The 26,329-nt window shown below is 39.6% G+C and overlaps 2 protein-coding genes and 1 long non-coding RNA gene across 4 annotated transcripts; all 3 read left to right on the top strand.

Annotated features, from left to right (window-relative positions):
• The first annotated feature begins 213 nt into the window (after window positions 1–213).
• Window positions 214–13,028, top strand: LOC132121440 (aconitate hydratase, mitochondrial-like). Its single transcript, XM_059530809.1, has 17 exons — window positions 214–322; window positions 3,251–3,393; window positions 3,603–3,861; window positions 4,013–4,105; window positions 4,255–4,413; window positions 4,523–4,673; window positions 6,359–6,463; window positions 6,553–6,644; window positions 6,730–6,835; window positions 6,951–7,108; window positions 7,219–7,292; window positions 7,855–7,966; window positions 8,077–8,355; window positions 8,427–8,618; window positions 8,732–8,864; window positions 8,965–9,086; window positions 12,663–13,028. The coding sequence occupies exons 1-17, from the start codon at window positions 287–289 to the stop codon at window positions 12,801–12,803; spliced, it is 2,355 nt and encodes a 784-aa protein (XP_059386792.1). The 5' UTR covers window positions 214–286; the 3' UTR covers window positions 12,804–13,028.
• A 5-nt stretch (window positions 13,029–13,033) lies between these two features.
• Window positions 13,034–13,963, top strand: LOC132121441 (uncharacterized). The gene is made up of 2 exons (XR_009426270.1): window positions 13,034–13,512; window positions 13,559–13,963. It is a non-coding gene; the product is annotated as an uncharacterized LOC132121441 (long non-coding RNA).
• Window positions 13,964–15,041: 1,078 nt separating this feature from the next.
• LOC132121442 (cold shock domain-containing protein C2-like) lies at window positions 15,042–18,500 on the top strand. 2 transcript variants are annotated; one of them, XM_059530811.1, is made up of 4 exons: window positions 15,042–15,112; window positions 15,561–15,770; window positions 17,334–17,456; window positions 17,772–18,500. In XM_059530811.1, the coding sequence occupies exons 2-4, from the start codon at window positions 15,595–15,597 to the stop codon at window positions 17,932–17,934; spliced, it is 462 nt and encodes a 153-aa protein (XP_059386794.1). In that variant the 5' UTR covers window positions 15,042–15,112; window positions 15,561–15,594; the 3' UTR covers window positions 17,935–18,500. The 2 variants fall into 2 exon arrangements, with proteins under 2 accessions (XP_059386794.1, XP_059386793.1); XM_059530810.1 differs by lacking the exon at window positions 15,042–15,112 and adding an exon at window positions 15,181–15,472.
• The last annotated feature ends 7,829 nt before the right edge of the window (window positions 18,501–26,329 follow it).

Consider the following 26,329-nt stretch of genomic DNA (forward strand, 5'->3'; position numbering starts at 1 on the left):
TAGAGATTTAGAAAGGCTTTTTGTCATTTTATACAAGGTCCTAAAAGCAAGACATTAACACCTGGACAAAATTATTAATAGAATTCACCACTAATGTTTTTCACCCAGTTTGTTGACATGTTTTGTTTAAAAAAAAAAAAATTCGGGAAAAATGTGAACATCTTAAATCGCTGGTCTTTTACAACTAGACACAATTAGAGCCAACCGTTTCAACATCCTTCCAAGACAACGAGCTCGTTATACCCCGACGTCATCTTCTAGCGTCACATCTTTGTCAGTGAACAAAATGGCAACCTACTGCTTAACCGTCGCCCGGCTTCAGGTACATGGAAATCTACATTTGTTATTGTCTCCAAGCATGGTTTGCATTTGCTAATTTGTTTATGAATGCCATTCAGAGCTGTGCTTGTGATAGTGAGGTGCACAGATTAAGTGAACTGACCGTTTTCATGTTCCCGAGTGTAAACAGGTCACTGTGGCCAAGGATGTCACAGCAGACGCGAAGATGGTGTATATTTTTTCATTTCTAGCTGTTTGATACAGGACAGCCAAAGCACGAAAGCATAAATACTTATAACTGTTTTATCGATTCACCTATTGTGGATTTTTCATGTCAGGCTGTTAGGGTTCAGTCGCAAGGTGAACACAAGGTTAACGGCGCTGCCGAAGTAACGGTAGATTAAACGACCGCGTTACTCACACCACAACGCGATATCTACAAAACCAATGCTGTGTTTGAAATCGCTCACTCATTCACTAATCCCTATATAGTGTATGGCAGTTGAGTTCACTATATCAGGAAGGAGTGAACAAATAAATAAGTGAACGGATTCGGACAGTGACGAGCTGTTGCAAAAACATTGCCATATGTACTTTTATATTACATGTACCTAATTTTAGAAAATAATACTAATAGCAATAATACTCAAAATGACTTTATATTGCAGTACATACCTCCGCGTCAGCTTTGTGGTTTCGTCGATGGTATATTATTTTTTTTTTGTAATGCTTTTATGTTCATAATTATTAAATGCTATTAAAATAACGTACTGAGAACAAAAATAAACACACATAAACACGTTCATAATTCTGTATTTATTATTTTTAGTATCTTGACACTCGCTCAAGCAGCGTTTTGAGCTCAGATAAGATGGTTGTAGAGCGTCCTCAGGCGACCGTTAATTTTACATCAGAATACACTAACGTTACCTGTTATTAACGAAAAAATGTAAATTATCCACCAAGTTATCATCATTTTTTGTAAGTTAACAACGATGGCACCTCAGTAAATTAGTCAAATATTAAACTGAGTTATTGCCTACATAACATATTTTAATATAAATAATGTAGGAAAAACGTTAAAACAGAAATAATAAAGATGTAAACTTCATCTCTCATTCAAACTCGCTCGCTCCCGCTCTCGCTTCCAGCTCGACGCTACTCCGCATTTGATTGTGGGAAATAGTGCTTCAGCGAGTGTACATCGGTTGTACACTCGAAATCAGAATGAATTGTGGGTAAAAAGTAGTGGACAAATGTAGGGAATGAAGTAGTTCACTCAGAATTCGGACAGCACTACAAAATGGCTGACACCCCATATAGTGCACTATATAGTCGATAGGGAGCGGTTTCGGACACAGCTCAAATGTTGATATTTTATTGAAGTTTTGTCGCATAATTTATATGTATTTCAGAATTAGCGTAGCCTCACATCTGAGGTTGAAAAAAATATTAAAGATAACCTGGATACTGTCATGTTTTTATCGTGAGGCACCACAGGTATAGCAATATATTGTGGTTAAGATTGACTACATGTATGTTTATTTGCTGTGTATAAATAATAACAATTGAAAGAACGCTAATAGTATTCTCGAGGTCGGACATCCGGGACTTTTACTCCCATAATGCACTGCGCGCGCATAGCAACCGCGGCGAAGGGTAAAACAAACAAGTGCTCGCCATTAAGCAACACGAAGCGGAAGACAAATGAGCGCAGATATGTCGAGAAACTGCCGAGAATCATGCCTAAAAAATTAGCAATGATTCGGCAAATCAAAGAATAACAAAATAATACCACTGCAGAGATGGCCACTCAATTTTCTGTTGCTATGTTATGACATTGCTATGCATAATGGTCGGCAGCTCTACACTGATAAGCAACAATGAAATGCACTAGTTGTGTGGGGAATAAGATACGTTTCTGCAGTTAGTCTATTTTTGCTTTTTTGAAAAAACCGTGTCCCTCACTGACACTGTACAAGCTGTGCCACTGACAGACTGAGCTCATTACAGCCATTGTGTAACACAGTGCTTTTGAATAAACATTTTTTTTTTCTAAATGAACAGTTAATGTAATCGACGCTTGATGGGTATTTAAACATGACTGCAATATGTCTGGATACTCGAGCCTGGGCCATGCCTTTGGGTTGTTCTCCCAGGACTCAGCTGGATGTCGATAGGGACAAGATTGTAACGTTAAACCTACAAGCGACAGCTTTCTGTGGTACCTGGTCAATGCAGGCGCAAGTAGACTTTCTATATATTGATAAGACATTCTGTAATAGAAGAAAGAAGATCTGTATTTGTATAGCTGCTAGCGCCTTTCACATACATGTAACGTTAGCTAACGTTAGTCACAAAGAGCTTTACATGAGTGTTTTATTATTACATTCACTTCACTTCTCACCACAGACATACATTCGCATAAACAGATATCATTCATCATTAATACAAAGTAGTCCGTTAGTATCCATAACTGACATAATCCACAACAAAACTTCTGTGAATAGATACCTTTTTGATTTTCCTCGGGCTTTGCCTTGATTGCCTTCGGTTTGTTTTACCCTTCAAACACGGCGGCGGCTTGTTCCTATGCAGGTCACATGATTTGTGACGTAACGCCGACCAAGAGAATACAATGTTCTCACTGTCATGTGGAACCTTAAAATATTAGGGAATTTTTCAACTCATTTCCAGACCTGAAGAGGAGAAAAACAATCTCCTGAAGTCATAAACTTCTCTCTAGAAAATATAGATTGTTATATTTATGCTTTGCGCAGAATAATTTAATCCAGTATAATTTCCTCAATAAGAGAGCAATGCCTATAAAAAATAGATTAAAAAAAGGGAAATTATGGATCAAAAGGTATTGGAATGCTGTTTATGTTGTTGTTTACTCAGTGATTTAACTGTGATTTCTCAGTTTGTGTTCCAGTTGTTTGTGTATTGATTCCCTATTTGTTTATGTCAGCTGGTTTTAGGTCAGGGTGCCCGACGCTTTCATGTGGCAGCGGCCCTCAATGCAAAGGCCAAGGTGGCCATGAGCCGCTTTGAGCCAAACTCTTCCATCAACTATGACAAGCTTCGCTCAAATATTGACATTGTGCGCAAAAGGTCAGATTGCATTGCAGTATTTAACACTTCATTTTATTTGTTTCTGCCCTCCTTATCTTTTGTAAGGGTGGCTCAGTTGCTATTTTTTTTTTCTTACATTAAAAAAAATAAGATTTGAACTTTTTTCTGGACTTTTTATTCGTTTTTAAAAATGTACATTTTGTGAGTTTTTCCAAGTAGTTACATGTGAAATCGCATGCATCCTCCAGACTCAACCGGCCGCTCACTCTGTCAGAAAAGATCGTCTACGGCCATCTGGATGACCCGGCTGGACAGGAAATTGTTCGAGGACGTACATACTTGCGTCTGCGACCCGATCGTGTTGCTATGCAAGATGCAACAGCACAAATGGCCATGCTGCAGTTCATCAGCAGTGGACTTCCGAAAGTGGCCGTGCCATCCACCATCCACTGTGACCATCTTATCGAGGCCCAGACCGGAGGAGCCCAAGATCTACAGAGGGCAAAGGTGAATAATGCTGTGGTGATGTTGTTGATGATTGTTCTGGATATGTCTCAAGACAGATTAGGCTCAGTAGATGACAATTGTACTGTATGAACGAGTTACTTTTATTCTTCACTGATGCATAATTTCATTCCTTTTCCCCGCTGTGAACCAGGAAATTAATCAAGAGGTGTACAACTTTCTCGCTAGTGCTGGGGCTAAATATGGTGTTGGCTTTTGGAAACCTGGCTCTGGGATCATCCATCAGGTACTGTAGAAAACACACTTTTGATTATTCGTCATCCAGTATGGGTTTTATATTATATTATAGATGATCACAGAATGCAGTGTGCATTTGTTACTGTCAAACCATATGGATTTGCTTTTTACATCTGTCTGTTTTTTTTTTTTTTTTAGATTATCTTGGAGAACTACGCATACCCTGGAGTGATGTTGATTGGTACGGACTCTCACACACCTAATGGTGGTGGTCTGGGCTGCATCTGCATTGGAGTTGGTGGAGCTGATGCTGTTGATGTCATGGCAGGAATCCCCTGGGAGCTGAAGTGTCCAAACGTGAGCTGCTATTGCCACTTTCTTTTTTGTTTGTATTTATTTAAACTTAACATTTGCTATCTGAAATGGGGCAAATGGCAGTGTTTATAGGTTATATCTGCTATTCCAGGTCATCGGTGTGAAATTGACGGGCACATTGTCTGGCTGGACCTCACCAAAGGATGTCATCCTTAAAGTGGCTGGTATTTTGACAGTGAAGGGTGGCACTGGTGCCATTGTGGAGTACCACGGCCCTGGTGTGGACTCTATCTCCTGCACAGGTGAAAACTTGCTTAAGCAATATTTGGACTGGTTTAATTTTCTAAAAGGATGTTTGAGTTCAAATGACAACTAGCTTTTTGTATATCATTTAAAGGAAAACACCACCGTTTTTCCATATTCCACTATGTTCTTCCCTCAACTTAACTGAGTTGATGCATACCTCTCCCGTCTCAGTGCATGCAGGTGATCGCTGTAGTGCGCGATGCTACTATGCTACCATTTAGCTTAGCACCATTCATTCCTTAGGATCCCAACAGAGATGAATTTAGAAGCCACCAAACACTTCCATGTTTTCCCTATTTAAAGACGTTACATGAGTAGTTACACGAGTAAGTATGATGACACAAAATAAAATGTGGCGATTTCCTAAGCGAATAAAAATTATAATGTATGGCGGAAGAACACTTGGCAGCACTTCGACCTTGGCGTAGTAATATCATAATTTCTGAAAATTCTCCGTCCTCCCTCCCTCTGACATCCATCAATACAACCAACGTGAGGAGTTTTCAGGAGTGATGATATTACTGTGTTGAGGTCGAAGTGCTCTTCTACTATACATTAGTTATAATTTTTATCCGCTTAGGAAATCGCCACATTTTATTTTGTTTCATCATACTTACTTGTGTAACTACTCATGTAACCATCTTTAAATAGGGAAAACATGGAAGTGTTTGGTGCCTTCTAAATTCATCCCTGTTGGGATCCTAAGGAATGAATGGTGCTAAGCTAAATGCTAACATAGTGGTGCCATGCGCTACAACGATTGAGTGCACGCACTGAGATGGAAAGAGGGAAGTATCAACTCATCTAAGTTGAGGGAACAACAAAGTGAAATATGGAAAAATGGTTGCCGTTTCCTTTAATACATCATCATTCATATCAGCATTGATGTAAACAAATGATGTGATTAATTATATAAATTAGTTAAGGTTTATATCTGTAGCTGCTACTCCAGTTACCATTTTGAGCTGTTTTGGGATTGAACTTTCCTCCTTTATTTTGGTTAGATTAAATGCTAACAGTACTTGTGACTTTAAACTGAAAGTTTACATCCATAATGAAAGGTCTAAATACATAATTATAGTGCAGTAAGGCATGCAATGATAAATTTAGCTTTATTTACGGTCTTAATGAATGGGAAGTGTTCAGACGTTATTGTCCAGTGGAATTATATTTCTTAGAGGATGGTAGTTTGCTGACAAACAGTACATAATTTGCTTCGTAATTTTTACAGAGGTTGAGTGAGGAGAAACAGTCATGTTGAATACAGATGGGATTGAAATCACTTATATATCTGTGAAACACATGTACAAAGTATAATGTGACTGTTTATAGTTTCCCTAATGTTGGGATTGATTGTAATTCTTGGATTGCTGTTCTTTTAAAACTTCACAACTGTTACTGTTGTCAGCAATGTCAGTTCCAGTCAAAACACATTTCACTGTACAGGACTTGGATAGTTGACAGGTTTAGATATTTAATCTACTAAATATCTCTTGGGCATTGGCACATGTCTTAGATAATGCAAACATAGCGATCATCACTTATGTGAAAAACTCACAAGTTTGGCTTCGATTTTGAGTCAGTAAGTTGAAAATTCAGTGCTAAAATTGTGTGTGGGCCACATAGATGTGTTATGTCAATCATTGTAAAAAATGAAAATGTTTTGGGTTTTTCTAATCAGGAATGGCCACCATCTGTAATATGGGTGCTGAAATCGGAGCTACAACTTCTGTATTCCCTTACAACCATCGAATGAGGACCTACTTGGAGAAGACGGGTCGTGGAGGTAAGCAGCAGAGAAAGATTCCTATTGATTGATAATATAGCTTATTGCCTAAAAAAAATTTGGCCTGTCTTTCCATTTATCCCTCACAGAAATTGCTGCTGTAGCAAATGAGAACCAAGATCTGCTGGTACCTGACTCGGGTTGTCATTATGACCAGATCGTTGAGATTAATCTAAGTGAGGTAAGTTAGCTGAAAGTATCTTACAGTTACAATAAAGCATCAATAATTAATACACTCCAGCTTGTTTTATAATACTTCCCTACAGCTGAAGCCTCACATCAATGGCCCATTTACTCCTGACCTGGCCCACCCTGTTTCAGACATCGGCTCTGTTGCTGAGAAGAATGGCTGGCCCCTGGACGTTAAAGTCGGTCAGTGATTTAGCGTCCACTTCATTTTAATGGTCATTTCTAGACTTTTTATAGTCAATATTCACTAAAAATGGCTTCCTTTTTTTAATACAATCCCTTTACCTGAACATTTCAGGTCTGATTGGAAGCTGTACCAACTCCAGTTATGAGGACATGGGCAGAGCTGCTTCCTTAGCCAAACAAGCACTTGACAAAGGACTCAAATGCAAAGCCCAGTTCACAGTCACCCCTGGGTCTGAGCAGATTCGTGCCACAATTGAGCGAGATGGCTATGTAAGTCTGAGTTGGAGAGCCCTGGGATTTTATGATTCAGGATCGTTTCATTGACCATGTGTAGATCCGAATTACTTGATTAATATAACTGCATGTTTCTTTACCTGCAGGCTAAAATGTTGAGGGATGTTGGTGGAGTTGTCCTGGCTAATGCCTGTGGACCCTGCATCGGTCAGTGGGACAGGTAAAGTATTTGTCATTGTAGAAACCGTGATGCATTCATTTGTTTTGTCTTGTTTTTTTGTCAAGATTGTTTGATCCTTTTGATTCTGTGCTTATAAAGTTCAAAAGAACAGCATTTATTTGAATTTTTTTTTTTTTTGTACATTATAAGTGTACGGTGTCACTTATTCATCAAGAATACAAGCAATTGATCAAAACTATGAATTTCTTTCAAAAAATATATATTTTTTTGTAAATATGAAACGGTTAACAATGTAATTTGTAAGGAAATGTGCAGTCAGAAATGTACTGAAATGTACAGCTGACTGTATATTTTTCCAGTCAATACAGGGTTACATGCTAAAATAAATGGGTAAAAAATTGTATCATGAGAAGAGAGAGATGGTGATGAGTCACACAAGAGATGTGAAACTAGTCAAATTAGAGGCCTGGGACAAAGGTTTATACCAAAATATTTGACCTCAATTCCATGATTGACCAATCAGAATCAAGTAGTTCAAAGAACTGTGTCATAAGGCTATGTAATAAAGCCGTATCATAAAGCAATAAAATCTTTCTTGCAGGCGTGATGTTAAGAAGGGAGAAAAGAACACCATTGTTACATCATTCAACAGAAACTTTACAGCCAGAAACGACGCTAACCCTGCCACTCATGCTTTTGTCACTTCCCCAGAGGTACTCGTAGTCAATCTGTTTTTAAATATGCCGCACTCTTTTGAATGTTTTGCTAAAACCCTTTTGCTCTCTTGCAAATGTGTTTAATTATGTAATTTGTTGTCTTGTAGATAGTTACAGCCCTTTCCATCGCAGGAACACTGAAGTTCAACCCTGAGACTGACTTCCTCACAGCCCCCAACGGAGAAAAGTTTAAACTACTGCCGCCCACAGGAGATGAGCTTCCTGCCCGTGATTTTGACCCAGGTCAGGACACCTACCAGCACCCACCAGCTGATGGGACTGGCCTGAGAGTAGATGTCAACCCTCAGAGCAACCGTCTGCAGTTGCTTGAGCCTTTCGACAAATGGAATGGAAAAGACCTTGAGGACCTCCAAGTGCTCATCAAGGTAAGTTTTAGTCATGGATGTTTAAATATGGGGTTTTTCAGTAACTCTGAATAATGTAACTCTATTGTCAGGTGAAAGGAAAGTGCACCACAGACCACATCAGCGCTGCTGGACCTTGGCTGAAATTCCGTGGCCACCTTGATAATATTTCCAATAACCTGCTCATTGGTGCCGTTAATATTGAGAACGATGCTGTCAATAAAATTCGCAACATTTTGACTGGAGAGTTTGGTGGTGTCCCTGATGTTGCCCGCTATTACAAAGTAAGAGCTAGTTCTTTCTATTTGTTTTTGCGCACTGTATCATTGTTTTCTGCCTACTGAAAGCATTTGTATTCATAACGGTTTCTGGATGTCCTGTAATATTCCACTTGCAGAAGCACAATATTTCATGGGTAGTTGTGGGAGATGAGAACTATGGTGAGGGTTCCAGCAGAGAGCACGCTGCTCTGGAGCCCAGACATTTAGGAGGGAGGGCCATTATTGTGAAGAGCTTTGCTAGAATCCACGGTGAGTGTGAAATACCCACCAGCACCCCCCCCCCACCCCCACATAAAGCTAAGCATCATTAAGCAGATAATTTTAATTCATCTGTCACATCTGTCAACAGAAACTAACTTAAAGAAACAGGGTCTGCTGCCCCTCACCTTCTCCAACCCAGCTGATTACGACAAAATCTGCCCAGATGATAAAATCACCATTGTAGGGCTTAAGAGCTTTGCCCCTGGAAAGGTAAGAGCTATTGTTAAATCATGATTCTAGTTTAGATAACCTCATCGGATGGAGTTTGAGTGGGCGATGTGACCAAAATCTTCTATCACGATTAGTGGCCAACTGATATATTGCCAAGACGATATATCGGCCGATATTTGGCATTTTTCAAATATCGACATGGGCTAATAAGATTTTCCTGATGATGTGTTTGAGGCGTGACATTTATTTTGACGGGGACTTTTATTGATTTCATGGCGCTGAGAACGCAGCGCCTGAGCACGGAGTGCTTACATTCTCCCTCTTGTTTAGGGCTGGGCGATATGGAGCAAAAAATATATCTCGATATATTTTGCTATATCTCGATATACGATATATATCTCTATCTTTACAGGAAAAATAACCCCCCAAAAACTACTGTAAAAAACAAATATGCCAAATATTACATGTTTAGGGCCCTATGAAATGTTTAATTTTTTTCTTCACCATATGTTTTATTGTTATCTAATTCTCTGTTTAAGCAAGTGTAATTATTTAAATGCATAGAAACAACTTAATTTAACATTTTTTTCTTAAAATAGTGTCAAATGTTTTTTCCCCTCTGAAATTCTGTGTATTCACATTTTTCTGGTTATCAAATGAAGGCATAAAACATTTATTTAATTTATCTTTTAATTATTTAAAATTAAGCAAACTTTAATTTTTGGGGATTTACTATGAAAAATAATACATGGAAGAAATGTTGTGTGATTATTCCTTAAATTATGTTCGTTTCATTTTAATAGTAGTAGTAGTAGGCTATGAACATTCTGCTGAACAATCGGCTAGTAATAGATTGCTGGCAAATACTTTTATTTTGGCGGGTTTACCGTTACAGTTCTGTGTATGTGATACTACAGTCTATGATGTGATATGACGCTAGTTTTACTCAAATCAAACGGTCCGATACTCATGAAGTGACTCTCAGTGCAGTTCTGGAGATGTTGTTCATGTGTTCACATCCTCATTTAATGAGAGGACAGAAGCTGAAATCACCGCGAGCGTCACGCGCGCTTCAGTATGTGTAATAAAACGAAGAAAAGCTTCTGCTCCATTCATTAACACAGACACGCAGAACATGCAGGATTCATATTTAAATATACTTTTCCAGCTTAATATTTACAGGTATTAGTCCATATCGCGATTTGATGTGAGTGCAATGACCTAGTTTTGATTAATTCATTTAAAATTTGACAAATTCCGTGATATTCCAGGTTAAACTGTAAATTCCGTTTTTATGACTGAATTCTGAGATTCCGTCCGTGTTTTCTGCATCGCGGAAATCATAGGGCCCTACAGTAGACATCTGCCTGCTGTTCGCCCGACACCTTAAAACCGAGTTATCTCCATATAATGGAGCCAGTTGTTGCTTTTTTTTTTAATACTAGTTCTGCAGCGCCATGTTCAACACGAGGGGAGGGGAAACAAAATCAATGAGGTGGGGGCGAGCACAGCACAGAGAAGACAAACAAGCAAAGTGGCGGAATCAGAATTAAATATAAACAATGTAGATATATATGATATGTCACAATCCATATCGTGTTTAAAAATATCTTGATATATTTTAAATATCGAGATATCGCCCACCCCTACTCTTGTTTACTGTTTTTGTTAACAGTTCTTTCTAATATGGATAGAAATCTGTCTAATAATCAGATAGAATGGTTAAACAGGAATTAATGTATACAAAAAATTATTATAACGATTGCTTTTATGTTATTAGTAATAGAAAGGCAAACATTATAATACTTTCTCGTTTGTGTCAGCATCAAGCAAATGCATTTATATAATTTAAACAAATCCTTGAATGACTAATAATATTTATTTTCACAAACCTTGCAAACTTAGTTGAATCCAGCTGTGAGATCTTGTGAAATGTGCAATTTTATCCGGCATGATCTTGTGTTCTCTGCGTGATGGTCAGTGCGTGTAAATTGAATGCTTTAAACTTTAAACTAGTTATTTCAAATAATGCTGCACTTTATGCTTTTGCCCACTGCTATAGTTGTCATTTTCACTGTGTGCTGTATGGAAAATTAGTTTTACCTTGGCTTTATTTGAAAAATATGATTCCCAATGCACATAAACTTCCCAGAATACTGAGTGCCCTGTTGGTTACAGTGTTTACTTCCTTTTTAATTATATTTTTATTAATTATTTATTTAGTTGTGAAAAATACTTTGTCATCTAAAGTATGTTTATTTTAAAAAAAATGTAATCCATTGTCAAATGATTTCAAATTTCTTAAATATTAATAAAAAAAAAAATTATATCGGCTTTATATCAACTATTGGCCCCCTTGCTTTCCAAAATATCGGTATCGGTTGTTAAAAAAAAAAACAGTATTGGTTGACAACTAAACATGATATGAGTAATTCACGGTAACAAAATATATCATGATATAGTTGTTTTGCTTTGAGTACGGTGTTAACGATATCAAAAATGTTTGATACCAAAAACATTTCATAATTTTTGTCACCAGTGTCAATATCACAAAAAACAAATACTAGCCTTGATGTAAAAAAAACAAATCAAGTATAAAAAATAAAAAGTTAACCGATTTAAATAAGACCATTACACAAATTACAGGCAGTAGGACAAAACTACAGTCAAACAAATAAATAATAAATGCTACATACATGGTATAAAGTAATCAAATGTATAAAAACACTGCATATTCTTCACTGTTTAAATGTTAATATATATTTCTTATTATTAAAGTTACAAAAGTGATTTAGTTAAGAGCAGTGAGAGATTTTTCTCTTTTGTTGTTTGATTAACATGAATGACCGACAACAGGAATATTAGACTGCTGTCACTTTAAGAGCTACCCGGGCCAAATATACTGTTACAAATTTTCTTTCTCCAGTGTTTGCTTTCGCTTAAGACCTAAATTACTGTCTGAGCGTGTGACCACGAAAGAGACTATAGCCCAAAATCTCTACCTTTTGACAAATTTCTGCTGGTTAATCGTGTCTACCAGTGTATCGCCTAGGATGGACTTTCTGTATTTACGGTGGCTTTTGTGGCTAATTAAGCATGATATAATAGAATAAAGACCTCATACTTGGGGAGGGAAAAATACCTCATTATTCAGAGGCCCAAACTGAGCAAAAATAGTCTGATTTGGTGCAGTTGCTGACATTTATATGGTCAAAAAGATGAAATTTTGTAGCCTGTAATGTAAATCAATTAGATATTTATAACCGTATTTTTCTTACAAAAATATAAACTATCCATGCCCTCTCTTGCCTGATTGACAGTGTATTAACATAAGTTTTGATCATGTCGATATTTTAGAGGCCTTTGAAATGTGTTTGTTTGACATGTTCATGGTCATGAGATTATGTTGGTCAGTGGCCACATGAAAAGCAAGTTTGTTCTTTATTTTTAATTTCTTAAAGTTGTGATTTTAATTAGTTTTAATCAACTTACAAACTCCCTGTAGTTCCCTTAAGAACCAGTTTGGCAAACCCTGCTGTAATTGTTTGCTTGGTAACAACCTTTCCTAATATTCTCAGTAATTTCAATAATAATTGTCATTTATTTTTCCGTTAGCCCCTCAAGGCCATCATCAAGCACAGTGATGGAAGCTCAGAAACCATTGAGCTGAACCACACCTTTAATGAAACCCAGATCGAATGGTTCCAGGCCGGCTCCGCCCTCAACAGAATGAAGGAGCTGCAGAAATTAGCGTGATTGGCTGCAAATATACATATTTGGGAGGGGAAGGGGTTATTCTTCAAACAGGAGGATTGATATGTGTATGAAAGGTTTAAATACTCATGTAATTATGAACTGAAGTATACGCAGTACATAATATACAATTTAAAATGGTGTTGCATATACAAGTCATATCAATACTGATCAAAGCTATATAATACATTGTAGGGCATTTGACAACTGTAATGCTTATACATTGACAACTGTAATGCTTATACATTTCAAGCTGGGTCTTTGTGTATTCCAAAATGAATAATTAAAAAATATATATGTTAGCGTACAAAAGATGCTAGCAGCATGCTTGTTAGTGGGAGATACCAGAGTTTAATTCATAAAATCTTTCAAAATGTGTGTTCAGGCAACTGTTGATTATTAATTTCTGCTGTGTGTAATATTACACCGAACTGTAATGAGAGCTGCTTGTAAATTTTCTGTCCTGTAATCAGTTCTATTAATGGAATATCTTGCTTCACATGATTCTTTTAGCAGAGATTATCAACTATTCATAATAATTGTTATTGTTCATGTAGCTATTCTTACTGTGAATCAGAGTGACTTGTCCATGCCTATTCTTCAAATCTTGGCAGATCATGTCATCCTCACCACCACTATCAAATGTGTCTGGTACAGTGCGCACCACAGGTCAAGTTTATAAATGTTTTAAACAGAATGCTAATTTATAAACGTGCAAAGAATCTCCAATGTGCATTATCTCAAGGGTTTTGGATGAGTTATTGTGTAATGGATCAGTAATCAGACCTCCAACCTCTTGAGCACTTTCCTGTATATTTGATTGCCCTTTTTTGTAGGGTTGTATTTTTACCCCCTTTGAAACAGAGCCATACCCATGTCAAAGCAGTGACATCAGTCACTCTGATCAGCAGACTATAGGAGCTGCTTTCAAGATGCCAAGCAGTAAATGATTAGTTTTGTCTGACTCAACATGTCATGCTCATCAGATCAAATTTTACTGTTGTATGATGCTAGCCAGTGCAGTTAATACTGAAGAATACTGTCTGGGTGTATTTGCAACTCTGTGAAAGAAATAATGGGTTTTGTGCTGCTTTTAACACCCCACAAACACATCCTCTTGATTATAACTCCCATTATTTTCATGCTCTCTTTTTTCATTCTTGGTCACAGTGGGTTATAAAATAAAAGTCATTTCAAGTAATTCTCTCCTTGTTTTATTCTGTATTATATAAATTGAGTTAATTGAATTGAATTGTAAATTGAATACAAAAGCACGTGTGCCTTTCGCCTCTTAGCCTGTTTATATTGTATTGTACACACTATATTGATACACAATATATAATAAAATCTAGTTATATAAAGCAAGAGGTTTTTTATTTTTTTTAGATGTCACAATCATCTATAGTATAATATAATATAATCATTCTTCTACGAGACTCCCATCCTTAATTTACAACCAGCTATATAATTCTTGAATGTATAAAAATTCCATTTATACTGTGAAATAAATTATATTAGAGATGCATAAAATATTATTTTGAAAATATTTATCTTTTACTATGCAAGACAAATGTGTTTTACTACCTAAAGTACTGTACTGTTTGTATTTTTTAAAATTAGTTTAATTATATATGAATTGTTTATTTAAAAAAATCCCACTATCTCCGGATGCCTGGTGGTCCACTGACCCCAGTTTGAAAACCCATTATGTAGATACACACACACACACACATATATATATATATATGTATATATATATATATACATATAATTCTTCTTAATCTATTATTATCTATTATATTTATAAAGTATTTGTCCTTTAGGACCGTTGATTAATAAATAAATATAGAAATATTACAATAATTGTAAACATTACGAATAACTTATAAACTATATATGTAGATAATTATTTTAAACATTACGAATTACAAGCGCCACATCTTCATTGCGTCGCGTCAAAACTAGAACGCGCCTGTATTACTTTATGGGCGCTCTGATTTGTCGACTGAAGACTGACGTCAGGATTCTGTCGCTTGCATTGAAGCGTCGTTGATTATAATTGGAGCGTTTTTGTTTTCCCGCGTCGCGTCGCGTCTCTCGCGTTCAGTTTTGATGGGGTGTCCCTCCCTCTCCTCCCGTAACCTCATTTGTTGTGTGCTACGTAGGGGTCTATTGAAGCGAATATGTGGACCACGAATGATAGTATTCACACATTTAATACTGGATTTTAATGTAGCTATGTAGATATATTTGTTTCCGCGGCGCTCGAGATATCAAGCGACAGATTGGTATCCGCTATAACGTACAGTACGGTAAGAATTTCTTCGTTATCCTATTATATTTTTCTGTCCATATATTACGAATACGCCTTAACTGTTGTGGTGTCGCATACTGGGGACTACGTTTGTCAACAACCTGCATTGTTGAGCGGGTTGATAACATGACAATAAAACACAGTCCTCACAGTTTAATCACAGTCATTGTCGATTAGGCTGACATGGAGTCTGCAGTACACAGATGCTTGGTCTTTCTTAGAAACCCTTGGCGCATTGGAAAACAATGAAAGGGAAACGGTATGAAGGGGAAAACAGTCGCCCCAAGTAATAAGATCTGATGTGGTCCTGATGCAGCTGGAGTGCAGAGAGAACAACACAACACGTACAGCAGATCAAGTCAGGCAGGATGGATATTTCAAAGCAACTGTTTAATGTTTCATATCACATATAATACATGTTGTTTGTTTGTTTTTCAAAACCACAGAGGCCTCATCTCATCTCCAGTGAACTTCACGCCAATGGCTGATTCAGACAGCACGTCTACATCTGATCGAAAGCCGCACTGCCCACATAAACCTGTCTCACTTTCATTGCCTTTCCTGAGAGAGGGCAGTAATGTCTTGGAGAGGAAACCGCCCCAAACAGGGGAACCTCTTAGTCCACTGCCAACCAAACGCACACGCACCTATTCAGCGTGAGTACCTGTGTCAACAGAGTAAAAGCATTTCATGTACTTTGAGTGAATGTAATACAAATAGATTATTTATTTATTTTTACAGAAATTGACGCTTTTCTGGTTTGTTCTTCAGTATCAGCAGAGCTGGGTAGACAAATTGTAGTCTGTTACTGATTCCAAATGACATGACAAAAATTGAAGTTAATAACATAATCCATCACATTACACATGTTAATGTTACACATATAATCAGACTACTTTTAGATTACTTTTGACCTTACTCATTTATCACATTGATTTAAATAGGATAATCTTGTACCATATAAAAATACAAAGAGTAAGAAAATGTATTCCATTTGTTGTTATTAACAACATGTAGTGCATTAAACATTACTTGCACTGGTGTCAAAAGTATTCACATTCATTACTCTAGTAGAAGTATAGATACTAGGGTTTAAAAAGACTTTTGTAGAAGTTGAAGTATCAACAAGCTTTTTACTCAAGTAAAAGTGTAACAGTACTGGTTTAAAAACTACTTAAAGTATAAAAGTAAAAGGAATGTAAGGGGAAAAAATGCCATTAAGAACAAAAGCTATTGTGCACTACCCCAACTCCTCAAAAAAACATTTTTCTAAAGGCCATAGGCCATAATGACTATGTTATATTAAAATGTTCATGTTGAAAAATTTGGGATGCACTATGCTACCTGTTTCAGCCGCATATATGCCCATTGAAAATGAACACACTTTAGTACAATGCAAATACATTAAAGAACTAGAGATATGATGTTTAGTTGCCTATAAGTATTGTAATGGTGCAAAAAGTCAAACTTCAGAGGCATGTCATCAATAACCTTTAGGCTGATGCAGTGTTGAAACACTTCTTACACCAGAAATGATTTTTGTAAATGCAATGGTCAAATGCTGTATAGCTACTTTTCTAGTGACTGGTCTCTCTGTGAATGGCCACAAAACTTGAAGACTTTCTGACTTTATTATTATAATGTTTTTAATAGTTGTGTTATCTTGAAAGGCTTTGTTTTTATAATAGGGAAATTAGTTTGGCTGTAATGCTCAGACAACTTGTAAAATAGTAAAACCAACATGACAAAGAATTGTGATAAAATCATGAATCGTGATATATAAAAAAAAAAAAAACCTGTGATATAATATTTTTTTTCATATCGCCCACCCCAAAAAATAAACAAATAAATATATATATATATATACATACACACACACAAAATTTATAATGCATTCTTATTATTGTAATGATTATTTATTATTGTCAAAAGCAGAAATAAAATGATAGCAAAAACAAGTTTGGAGGGAGTTCTGCATATTGGCTAATGGATGCTGAAATATATATAAATATAAAAATAAAAATAATTGTTACTATATTGTAAAATGGCATAGAAAAAATGCATTGAAAAAAATATATTGGACAATCTTTATTAGAAAGGATAAACCATATATAGTTGTGTTAAATTCAATGAAGCATAAGGAGATGTTTTGCTCTTATATTTATTATAGGAATCATATAAGTTGATTCTGGAGCCTCTTTACTCTGGTATTTTCTCAGGTCCGTAAGAGCCAAATCTGGACCCGTCTTCAAGGGCATTTGCAAGAACTTCTCAAGGTCACAAGGTCATGGATTCATTCGCCCCTCCCATGGAGGAGAAGACATATTTGTTCACATCTCAGAGTAAGTATGAAATATAAAACTTTTTTAGTTTAGCATCTTAAAATATTATTTACATTTTTTAAAGAATATTTTTAAATATTAGAGAAAGTTTTTAAATATTATATATATGGTGTCAAATTGATTAATCATGATTAATATTGTGTTTATATAATATATGTATGTGTGTACTGTGTATATTTATATATGTGTGTGTGTGTATATATATTATATTATATTATATTATATTATATTATATTATATTATATTATATTATATTATATTATATTATATTATATTATATTATATTATATTATATTATATACTCTTTTTTTGTAGCATTGAGGGTGAATATGTGCCAATGGAGGGGGATGAGGTGACCTACAAAGTGTGTCCTGTTCCTCCCAAGAACATAAAGTTCCAAGCCGTTGAGGTGGTCATCACCAACCTGTCTTCCGGAAGGAAGCACGAGACCTGGTCTGGGCAAGTTATCAGCTCCTAGCTCACGCGTTCAGAGCCCAACAGAAGAATAAAGGCAGAGAGGGAGAGATAAAAGTAAGGGTTTAACTCGAGGTCCTTGTGCTGGTGTAAAATGGTGTTGTGTGTAAGTAGGATAGGGATGGAATAGCAATTAGGGTTATGCAACTGTTGTTTTCTCCGGCCTGGCAAATAAGCAACAGGAAGTCAGTGAGAAGTCTGTTTGGAAAATGTTTTGGGATGCAAGTCAGATGAGCTTTAACATAGCATTGGCAGAACATAACATAACTGTGAAATAAAAAGCAGCAGTGTTGCCCTATTGTCATTTTTATGTAATTAATAATGTATTTATTTTCATTTTATGGACAGAGACATTTGAGTTCATTGTGATGTGTGTGTTCAAGTCATTTATGTAAAACTGATTTCCTAAAATCAATTAATGCACATCAGTGGAAACTTCCATTTCTTTAATTGTGATTCACAGGACTGATATTAGTTTTCTGTAAGAAAGCTACAAATCCCAAAATCACAGTAGTCAATTTTGTCAAGAACAATGCTTCCTATGATAATTCTAATAAAACTGAAATAACAAAATTAATGCAGTGTTTTTTTCCTCTATATTTCTTATCCATTAAAGCATATTTTATGTTATGACGACTTATATGTTCAGTTTTTCAAAAAGAAAATAAATAAATAAATAAAATGTAAACTCCATCCCGGTTATGTCAATGAAGTGCTTATAAAAATAAAATTAAACTGTGTAAGGTCCAGGCACTCGGCCCAAGGAAGGTATCCGGTGCTGGATGAAGGTTTCCTGCGTGGTCTGTCTTTCAGCGTGTAGAGTTATTCATTAGGTTAAACTCAAATCTGACTCCATTTTGTTATTTAATCTGACTCCATTTTAATATGACCTATAGAATTTAGTTTGAAAGGCAAATTGGTTGTTTGGCTGTCTCTAATTATTATTATTCTGAGATTTGATAATTCTATTTATTCTCTCATATTATTGTACTTATTCATTCGGGTGCTCATGTCGCTCAGTCGCATTCTCGTCAGTCTTGGTTATTAGAGGTAATTGGCTAATACTTTAGACGGCCGCTCCTACGCTTGCTCATTCTTATAGTACTTTTAATTAGCCCCCATAGATTTGTACACACTTGAATAAAGCAACATTATTTCTAGTCAGAGGTCACGACCACTAATATAGGTATAAGCTGACCAATATTAGTTTCCCTGATAGTAGTTTTGGTATGGTCATGCCATGGTTTCCCATGTACACTTAGCTAGAGTAATATTACAATAAACAGAGGTTAGGCTCACCCTATTAAGGTTGGTCGAACAACATCCAGTTGCCCTAAACGGAAATTCCCTATAACCCCTTACAATCTAAGTACACTTGAACTAATACCAAGTGTTTGCTGGATCTCTAAAGATACAGTTGGTGTGCCCTATGCTCCATCTCAACTGAATTTTAGTCCGTTACTAACCTGACGCAGGAAATGCGGTAACAAGGATACAGCTTAATCTACTAGAGCCAATAATTACAGAGTCAGACAGAACAGAATCGAATGTAACAATTTATTAACAGTGAGGTAAATATGTATTACATAGCCAATTCATAGATATCAAATCAATACAAGACATCAAATTCTCAAAGATTAATCTAAGAGTAAAAGATGCATACCTGACTTTTAGAAAAATACATAGTATGAAGTGTGTGGACACACTTCATGCTATGGGCTCATTCCAGCTACAGAAGGCCCTGATCCTTTTGCTGCAATCATTTAAATACCTCAGACCAAGACAAACATTCCCCGAGATGAAGACAGAAACTAACAATTGGAATTTGCATTAACTCAGGTCCTAAACCTTAGTGGTTTACAACTCAAAGGGAACAGAAGGTAATTTACATGGAGGACCCTGGGAAGGGGCACTCCCATTACAGTAGGCAAAATATCTATTAACTCTTAGGATCTGTATTATCTTTTAATCTACTTTTGTAAGATTGAGACCATTGTACCAGTTGCACTGAGACATTTCAAATGATTCCAGACATGAGTGTTAGTTCACTTGCATTGACATTTTCATGTAATCATTTCATTTTGAGCAAATTGAGTAGAAGGAAGCATGGGTGAACTGAAGGGATTTAAAACGAAACAAATGGCCAGAAGGGAAGGAGGTCTCCTGCACCTCCACTCTGTCTGTGGTGTGTGTCGAAGATGCCCGTGTAGTCGTGGCCAAAAGTTTTGAGAATTACATAAATATTGGAAATTGGAAAACATCTCGGTTACGTATGTAACCTTGGTTCCCTGAATAGGGAACGAGATGCTGCGGTGACGTCACCACGTATGGGAACACCTTCGGTGTGACGAATGTCTGAAGCCCTATACCATCCCGCCAATCTTATTGGCCAAATAGCGCGTGGCACCGCCCAGCATGCGTAAGCATATATATACCTGGTGCCGCGCGCCATTTACCTCAGATTTCATGACGAAGAAGAAAGCTATCAAGGTACGGCACGGCCAGAACCGCAGCATCTCGTTCCCTATTCAGGGAACCAAGGTTACATACGTAACCGAGATGTTCCCTTTCATAGGTCACTTCGATGCTGCGGTGACGTCACCACGTATGGGAACGCTATACCATCACGCCTGACGTACCTGATAGCTTGGATCCAAGGAAGCATCTGGTCAAGCGGAGAGAACCCGGGAGCCAGAAGCCATCCTCACATCCAGACTGTAAGACCTGATAAAAGTGCTCGGTGAGGACCAGCCTGCCGCAGCACAGATATCATCCATAGAAGATCCACTGAGAAAGGCTTGAGAAGAAGCCACTGCTCTCGTGGAATGACCTTTTACTCCTAAGGGCGAAGCGAGCCCGCGCGCCTCATAGGCCAAGGAAATAGCCTGCACCAGCCAATGGGACATGCACTGTTTCGTAACTGCATGGTCTTATTCTTATGTCCAAAACAGACAAACAGCTGGTCAGACTCACGCCATGGGGCAGTACGATCCACATAAGTCTTTAACGCTCTCACAGGGCAAAGACTTAGATCCCCAGACTCCGCCGCAGCAGGAGAAAAGCCTCCAGGACCACCTGCTGAAAGCGAAAGGGATAGATGCGACCTAGGGACATAATTAGGCCTTGGTCGCAACAACACTTCCACAGAGTCTGTGCTGTAAAAGTCAGGATTTATCCGGAACAATTCCAAGGGCTCAAACAGATGCCCTGATAAACCATGCAACACAATGGAAAAACCCATGAAGGGACCCGCACGGGGCGGAAAGGCCTCAGCCGTCGCGCACCCTGTATGAAGGAGAAATAGTGGATGACGGCCCACTGAGGCACCATTTATATATTCGTGGTAAGCTGAATGGCTGCCACGTAAACCTTAGGGTAGCTGGTGTCACTCCATCCAAAAAACGTTCCTGAAGGAACTCCAGTACTGACGCCACTGGGCAGTAAACTGGATCCATATTATGAGTTTCACACCAGGCCGTAAACAGTCTCCACTTGAAAGCATATAAGCGTCTCGTAGAAGCTGCTCTAGAATTCAGTATAGTCTCTGTAGTTTCAGCAGAAAGACCGGGACATATGAACTCACTCTGCTCAGAGGCCACGCCCGCAGATTCCATAGATCTGGCCTCGGGTGCCAAATCAGTCCCTGTGCTTGTGATAATAAATCCTGTCTGAGGGGAATCTCCCATGGAGAGCCCGCTAACAGATTGATCAGATCCACAAACCACGGCTGTGTGTGTGCCACCGCGGAGCCACCAGCAGCAGCTGTTCCACCCCGTCCACCCGTATTCTGCGTAATATCGCCGAAATCAGACAGATTGGGGGAAAACGCATACAAACTGGTCCTGGGCCAGTTGTGGGCTAATGCATCTAAGCCCAGGGGTGCTGGAGGGCATAGGGAGAACCAAAGCGGGTAATGCGCAGTCGTGTTTGACGCAAACAATTCCACTTCGCTTCCCCGAAAATCTGCCATAGGAGACTCACCGATTGGGGGTGCAATCCCCACTCCGCTTGCTCCAGAGTCTGCCTGGATAGCAAATTCGCTCCAAAGTCCAACGTCCGGGGACATGAACAGCTCGGATCGATAGAATTTAGTTCTGAAAACAAAGAACATGTTTCACCAGCCTGCACAGGGGGCGAGAGAATAATCCTCTCTGATGATTCAGGTATGACACAACCGCTGTGTTGTCTGATCTGAGCAGCACATGACGGCCGATCAGCAGATTCGAGAAATACTGGAGAGCCAGAAAAACAGCCAGTAATTTCAACCTGTTTATGTGCCAACTCCCTTGACAAACAGCTCCCCAGTCGGTCAAAGACGCATCCGTCGTGACAGTCTCTCGGGAAGCGCAAATCCCCAGCCGGACTCCGGTCAGGAGAATTCAGTCAGGAGAATTCGGTTGACATACATATTTTTAAGCGACATCACACATCGCCGTGTCACCGGAATCGTCCGATGCGGAGACAACGGGGTGAAACATTCCATACGTAAGCCCAGGCTGTTAAATGATTCAGCACAAGATCCCCATGAGAGTGTGCTTGAGTCTGCGATTGCGCTAAACACCAGCTAATCGCCTAAAATAGTTCAAACACGAACGCCCTGGTGCCGCAACGGGGCCAGAGATCCATCCATGCATTTTGAGAAATACTGATACGCTTTGCTCTCTAAAGCGAATCTGAGGAACTTCCTGAGTGCAAGATTCAGATGGTGTAAACCCAGAATGGGTCGTAATCCGTCAGTGGTTTTTTTTTTTTTTTTACCACAAAATGACGGCTGTAAAAAAAACCCCGCCTCCATCTGAGAGGGGTGTACTTCCTCTATAGCCCCTTTGCTCAGCAGAGTTGACATCTCCTGTCGCAGCACCGCTATTTCCATCGGCTTCGCCACCGTGGAAAGAATTCTGCGGAAAGGAGGCGGGCCTTATTGAAACTGAATGGTGTATCCATGACAAATCGTGCGTAACACCCATAGAGAAATGTCGGGCAAGCGTTCACACACGGCCGAGACCATACTAGCGGTCTCAAAATTTCCGCTTCCTGCAACGCTGTCATACATGTTAAAATATCCGGGCACGAAAAGCTCGTGGCGTTCGTGCACAGGGGAAGTGTATGTATAAGAGCCGTTGCGTCTCGTTGTGTATAATCCTGAAACGTGTCCACGGCAGGAATTAGGCCAACAGATTGAACATCGGGCTTTGCCGCTAGCGAAAAACGGCGGCTGTGCGAGCCGTCATAAATGGGTCGTCTGTGCAGGACCCTTGAATCGCCCCTCGAATTCTGAAAGCTGGATTGCGCAGAGTGTCTGAGGGAACGTTTGGCATTACAGCTCAATCCAATGCTGCTCGAAGCACTGTTTGCTGCGAGGCAAACAATGTAGAATGTGGGGACTGCAGTGAGAGGGTTAGATGTGCATAGCAATCCAACAGCACTCTCTGTTGGAGGGCACAGTCCCTGGCAAGCATTAAGGAAAACGCATGCGTCAAACTCGCTGCGTTTCGTTGTGTATAATCCTGAAGCGTATCCACGGCAGGATTTAATCCAACAAGATAAACATTGGGCCACGCTGCTAGCGAGAACGCGGCAGCTGTGTGAGCCGTCATACACTGGCCATCTTTGCCAGCCTCCGCGCCTTCCCTCAAACTCTGAAGGCTGGATTGTGCAGAGTGTCTGAGGGGGCGCGCGGATGAGAGCTCAGTTCAATTACGCTCGAGGTGCCTTTGCTGCGAGACAGTCAATGTTAGAGAACATGAAGGAAAACGCATGCATCAAACTCGCTGCGTTTCGTTGTGTATAATCCTGAAGCGTATCCACGGCAGGATGTAATCCAACAAGATAAACATTGGGCCACGCTGCTAGCGAGAACGCGGCAGCTGTGCGAGCCGTCATACACTGGCCATCTTTGCCAGCCTCCACGCCGTCCCTCAAACTCTGAAGGCTGGATTGTGCAGAGTGTCTGAGGGGGCGCGCGAATGATAGCTCCGTTCAATGACGCTCGAGGTGCCTTTGCTGCAAGACAGTCAATGTTAGAGAACATGAAGGAAACGCATGCATCAAACTCGCTGCGTTTCGTTGTGTATAATCCTGAAGCGTATCCACGGCAGGATTTAATCCAACAAGATGAACATCGGGCCACACCGCTAGCGAGAACGCGGCGGCTGTGTGAACCGTATACACTGGCCATCTTTGCCAGCCTCCGCGCCGTCCCTCAAACTCTGAAGACTGGATTGTGCAGAGTGTCTGAGGGGGCGCGCGAATGATAGCTCAGTTAAATGACGCTCGAGGAGCCTTTGCTGCGAGACAGTCAAATGTTAGAGTGTGGAAACTGCAGTGAGAGGCTTAGATGTGCATTAGCAGTCCAACAGCGCTCTCTGGAGGCGGGCACAGTCCTAAGCAAACATGAAGGAAAAACGCATGCGTCACATTCGCTGCGTTTCGTTGTGTATAATCCTGAAGCGTATCCACGGCAGGATTTAATCCAACAAGATAAACATCGGGCCACGCCGCTAGCGAGAACGCGGTGGCTGTGTGAACCGTCATACGCTGGCCATCTTTGCCAGCCTCCGCGCCGTCCCTCAAACTCTGAAGACTGGATTGTGCAGAGTGTCTGAGGGGGCGCGCGAATGATAGCTCAGTTCAATGACGCTCGAGGTGCCCTTGCTGCGAGACAGTCAAAGTTAGAGTATGGGGACTGCAGTGAGAGGGTAGATGTGCATTAGCAGTCTAACAGCGCTCTCAGTGAAGGGCATAGTCCCTGGCATATTAACATGAAGAAAAGCGTGTGCGTCAACTCGCTGCGTTTCGTTGTATATAATCCTGAAGCGTATCCACGGCAGGATTCAATCCAACAAGATAACATCGGGCCAAGCCGCTAGCGAAAACGCGGCGGCTGTGTGAGCCGTAATCCACCATTTGAAGAGCAAAACTGTTGATTAACGCGCTCGAGTGGGGGAGAGCGAGCACATGGAACTCCAGTGCATCACTGTATTCATATTCAAGCCGCACATATCGCCCCTAACCAACACCTCGTGCGGGGCCTCGGCGACCGCAGAAGCGAAACGGTGGGGGTTAGACGCGAGGCGACTTAAGAAATACACTCCAGAGCGCGGATACTTCCTAATGGCGTTAGTGCACAGGGGAAGTGTATGCATATTTTACTGTAGCCATAGGCTATCAAGGAGAGAACCTGTAGAGAGGCTGCAACGAACCTCTCATAAGTGCCTCCTCGTGATAACCCATCATACGGCTCCTACCTTTCGTTGACTCATTGCGTCCGCGGAGAGGAGTATACTGCTCGTAGATGATCGCTGAGAACGCGAGATAATAGGGCACAGAAGATTCGCTTCGTACTGAAGGAATGAAATCTGAGGTAAATGGCGCGCGGCACCAGGTATATATATGCTTACGCATGCTGGGCGGTGCCACGCGCTATTTGGCCAATAAGATTGGCGGGATGGTATAGGGCTTCAGACATTCGTCACACCGAAGGTGTTCCCATACGTGGTGACGTCACCGCAGCATCGAAGTGACCTATGAAAGGGAACTTGCTTAAGTTTTTATAATAGCAATTTGCATATACTCCAGAATGTTATGAAGAGTGATCAGATGAATTGCATAGTCCTTCTTTGCCCTGAAAATTAACTTAATCCCAAAAAAACCTTTCCACTGCATTTCATTGCTGTCATTAAAGGACCTGCTGAGATCATTTCAGTAATCGTCTTGTTAACTCAGGTGAGAATGTTGAGGAGCACAAGGCTGGAGATCATTATGTCAGACTGATTGGGTTAGAATGGCAGACTTGACATGTTGAAAAGGAGGGTGATGCTTGAAATCATTGTTCTTCCATTGTTAACCATGGTGACCTGCAAAGAAACGCGTGCAGCCATCATTGCGTTGCATAAAATGGCTTCACAGGCAAGGATATTGTGGCTACTAAGATTGCACCTAAATCAACAATTTATAGGATCATCAAGAACTCCAAGGAAATAGGTTCAATTCTTGTAAAGAAGGCTTCAGGGCGTCCAAGAAAGTCCAGCAAGCGCCAGGATCGTCTCCTAAAGAGGATTCAGCTGCGGGATCGGAGTGCCACCAGTGCAGAGCTTGCTCGTGAATGGCAGCAGGCAGGTGTGAGCGCATCTGCACGCACAGTGAGGCGAAGACTTCTGGAAGATGGCCTGGTGTCAAGAAGGGCAGCAAAGAAGCCACTTCTCTCCAAAAACAACATCAGGGACAGATTGATCTTCTGCAGAAAGTATAGTGAATGGACTGCTGAGGACTGGGGCAAAGTCATATTCTCCGATGAAGCCCCTTTCCGATTGTTTGGGGCATCTGGAAAAAGGCTTGTCCGGAGAAGAAAAGGTGAGCGCTACCATCAGTCCTGTGTCAGGCCAACAGTAAAGCATCCT

The sequence above is a fragment of the Carassius carassius genome, chromosome 39, assembly GCF_963082965.1.
Source record: "Carassius carassius chromosome 39, fCarCar2.1, whole genome shotgun sequence".
Classification (NCBI taxonomy): domain Eukaryota; kingdom Metazoa; phylum Chordata; class Actinopteri; order Cypriniformes; family Cyprinidae; genus Carassius; species Carassius carassius.

Excerpts from the sequence above, each read along its gene's own strand:
- LOC132121442 (XM_059530811.1), top strand. The coding sequence starts at position 15,595 with ATGGCTGATTCAGACAGCACGTCTACATCTGATCGAAAGCCGCACTGC. Across the intron at positions 15,771-17,333 it reads CGCACACGCACCTATTCAGC|GTCCGTAAGAGCCAAATCTG; the intron begins GTGAGTACCTGT and ends GTATTTTCTCAG. Across the intron at positions 17,457-17,771 it reads ATATTTGTTCACATCTCAGA|CATTGAGGGTGAATATGTGC; the intron begins GTAAGTATGAAA and ends CTTTTTTTGTAG.
- LOC132121440 (XM_059530809.1), top strand. The coding sequence starts at position 287 with ATGGCAACCTACTGCTTAACCGTCGCCCGGCTTCAG. Across the intron at positions 4,106-4,254 it reads GCTCTGGGATCATCCATCAG|ATTATCTTGGAGAACTACGC; the intron begins GTACTGTAGAAA and ends TTTTTTTTTTAG. Across the intron at positions 8,356-8,426 it reads ACCTCCAAGTGCTCATCAAG|GTGAAAGGAAAGTGCACCAC; the intron begins GTAAGTTTTAGT and ends CTCTATTGTCAG.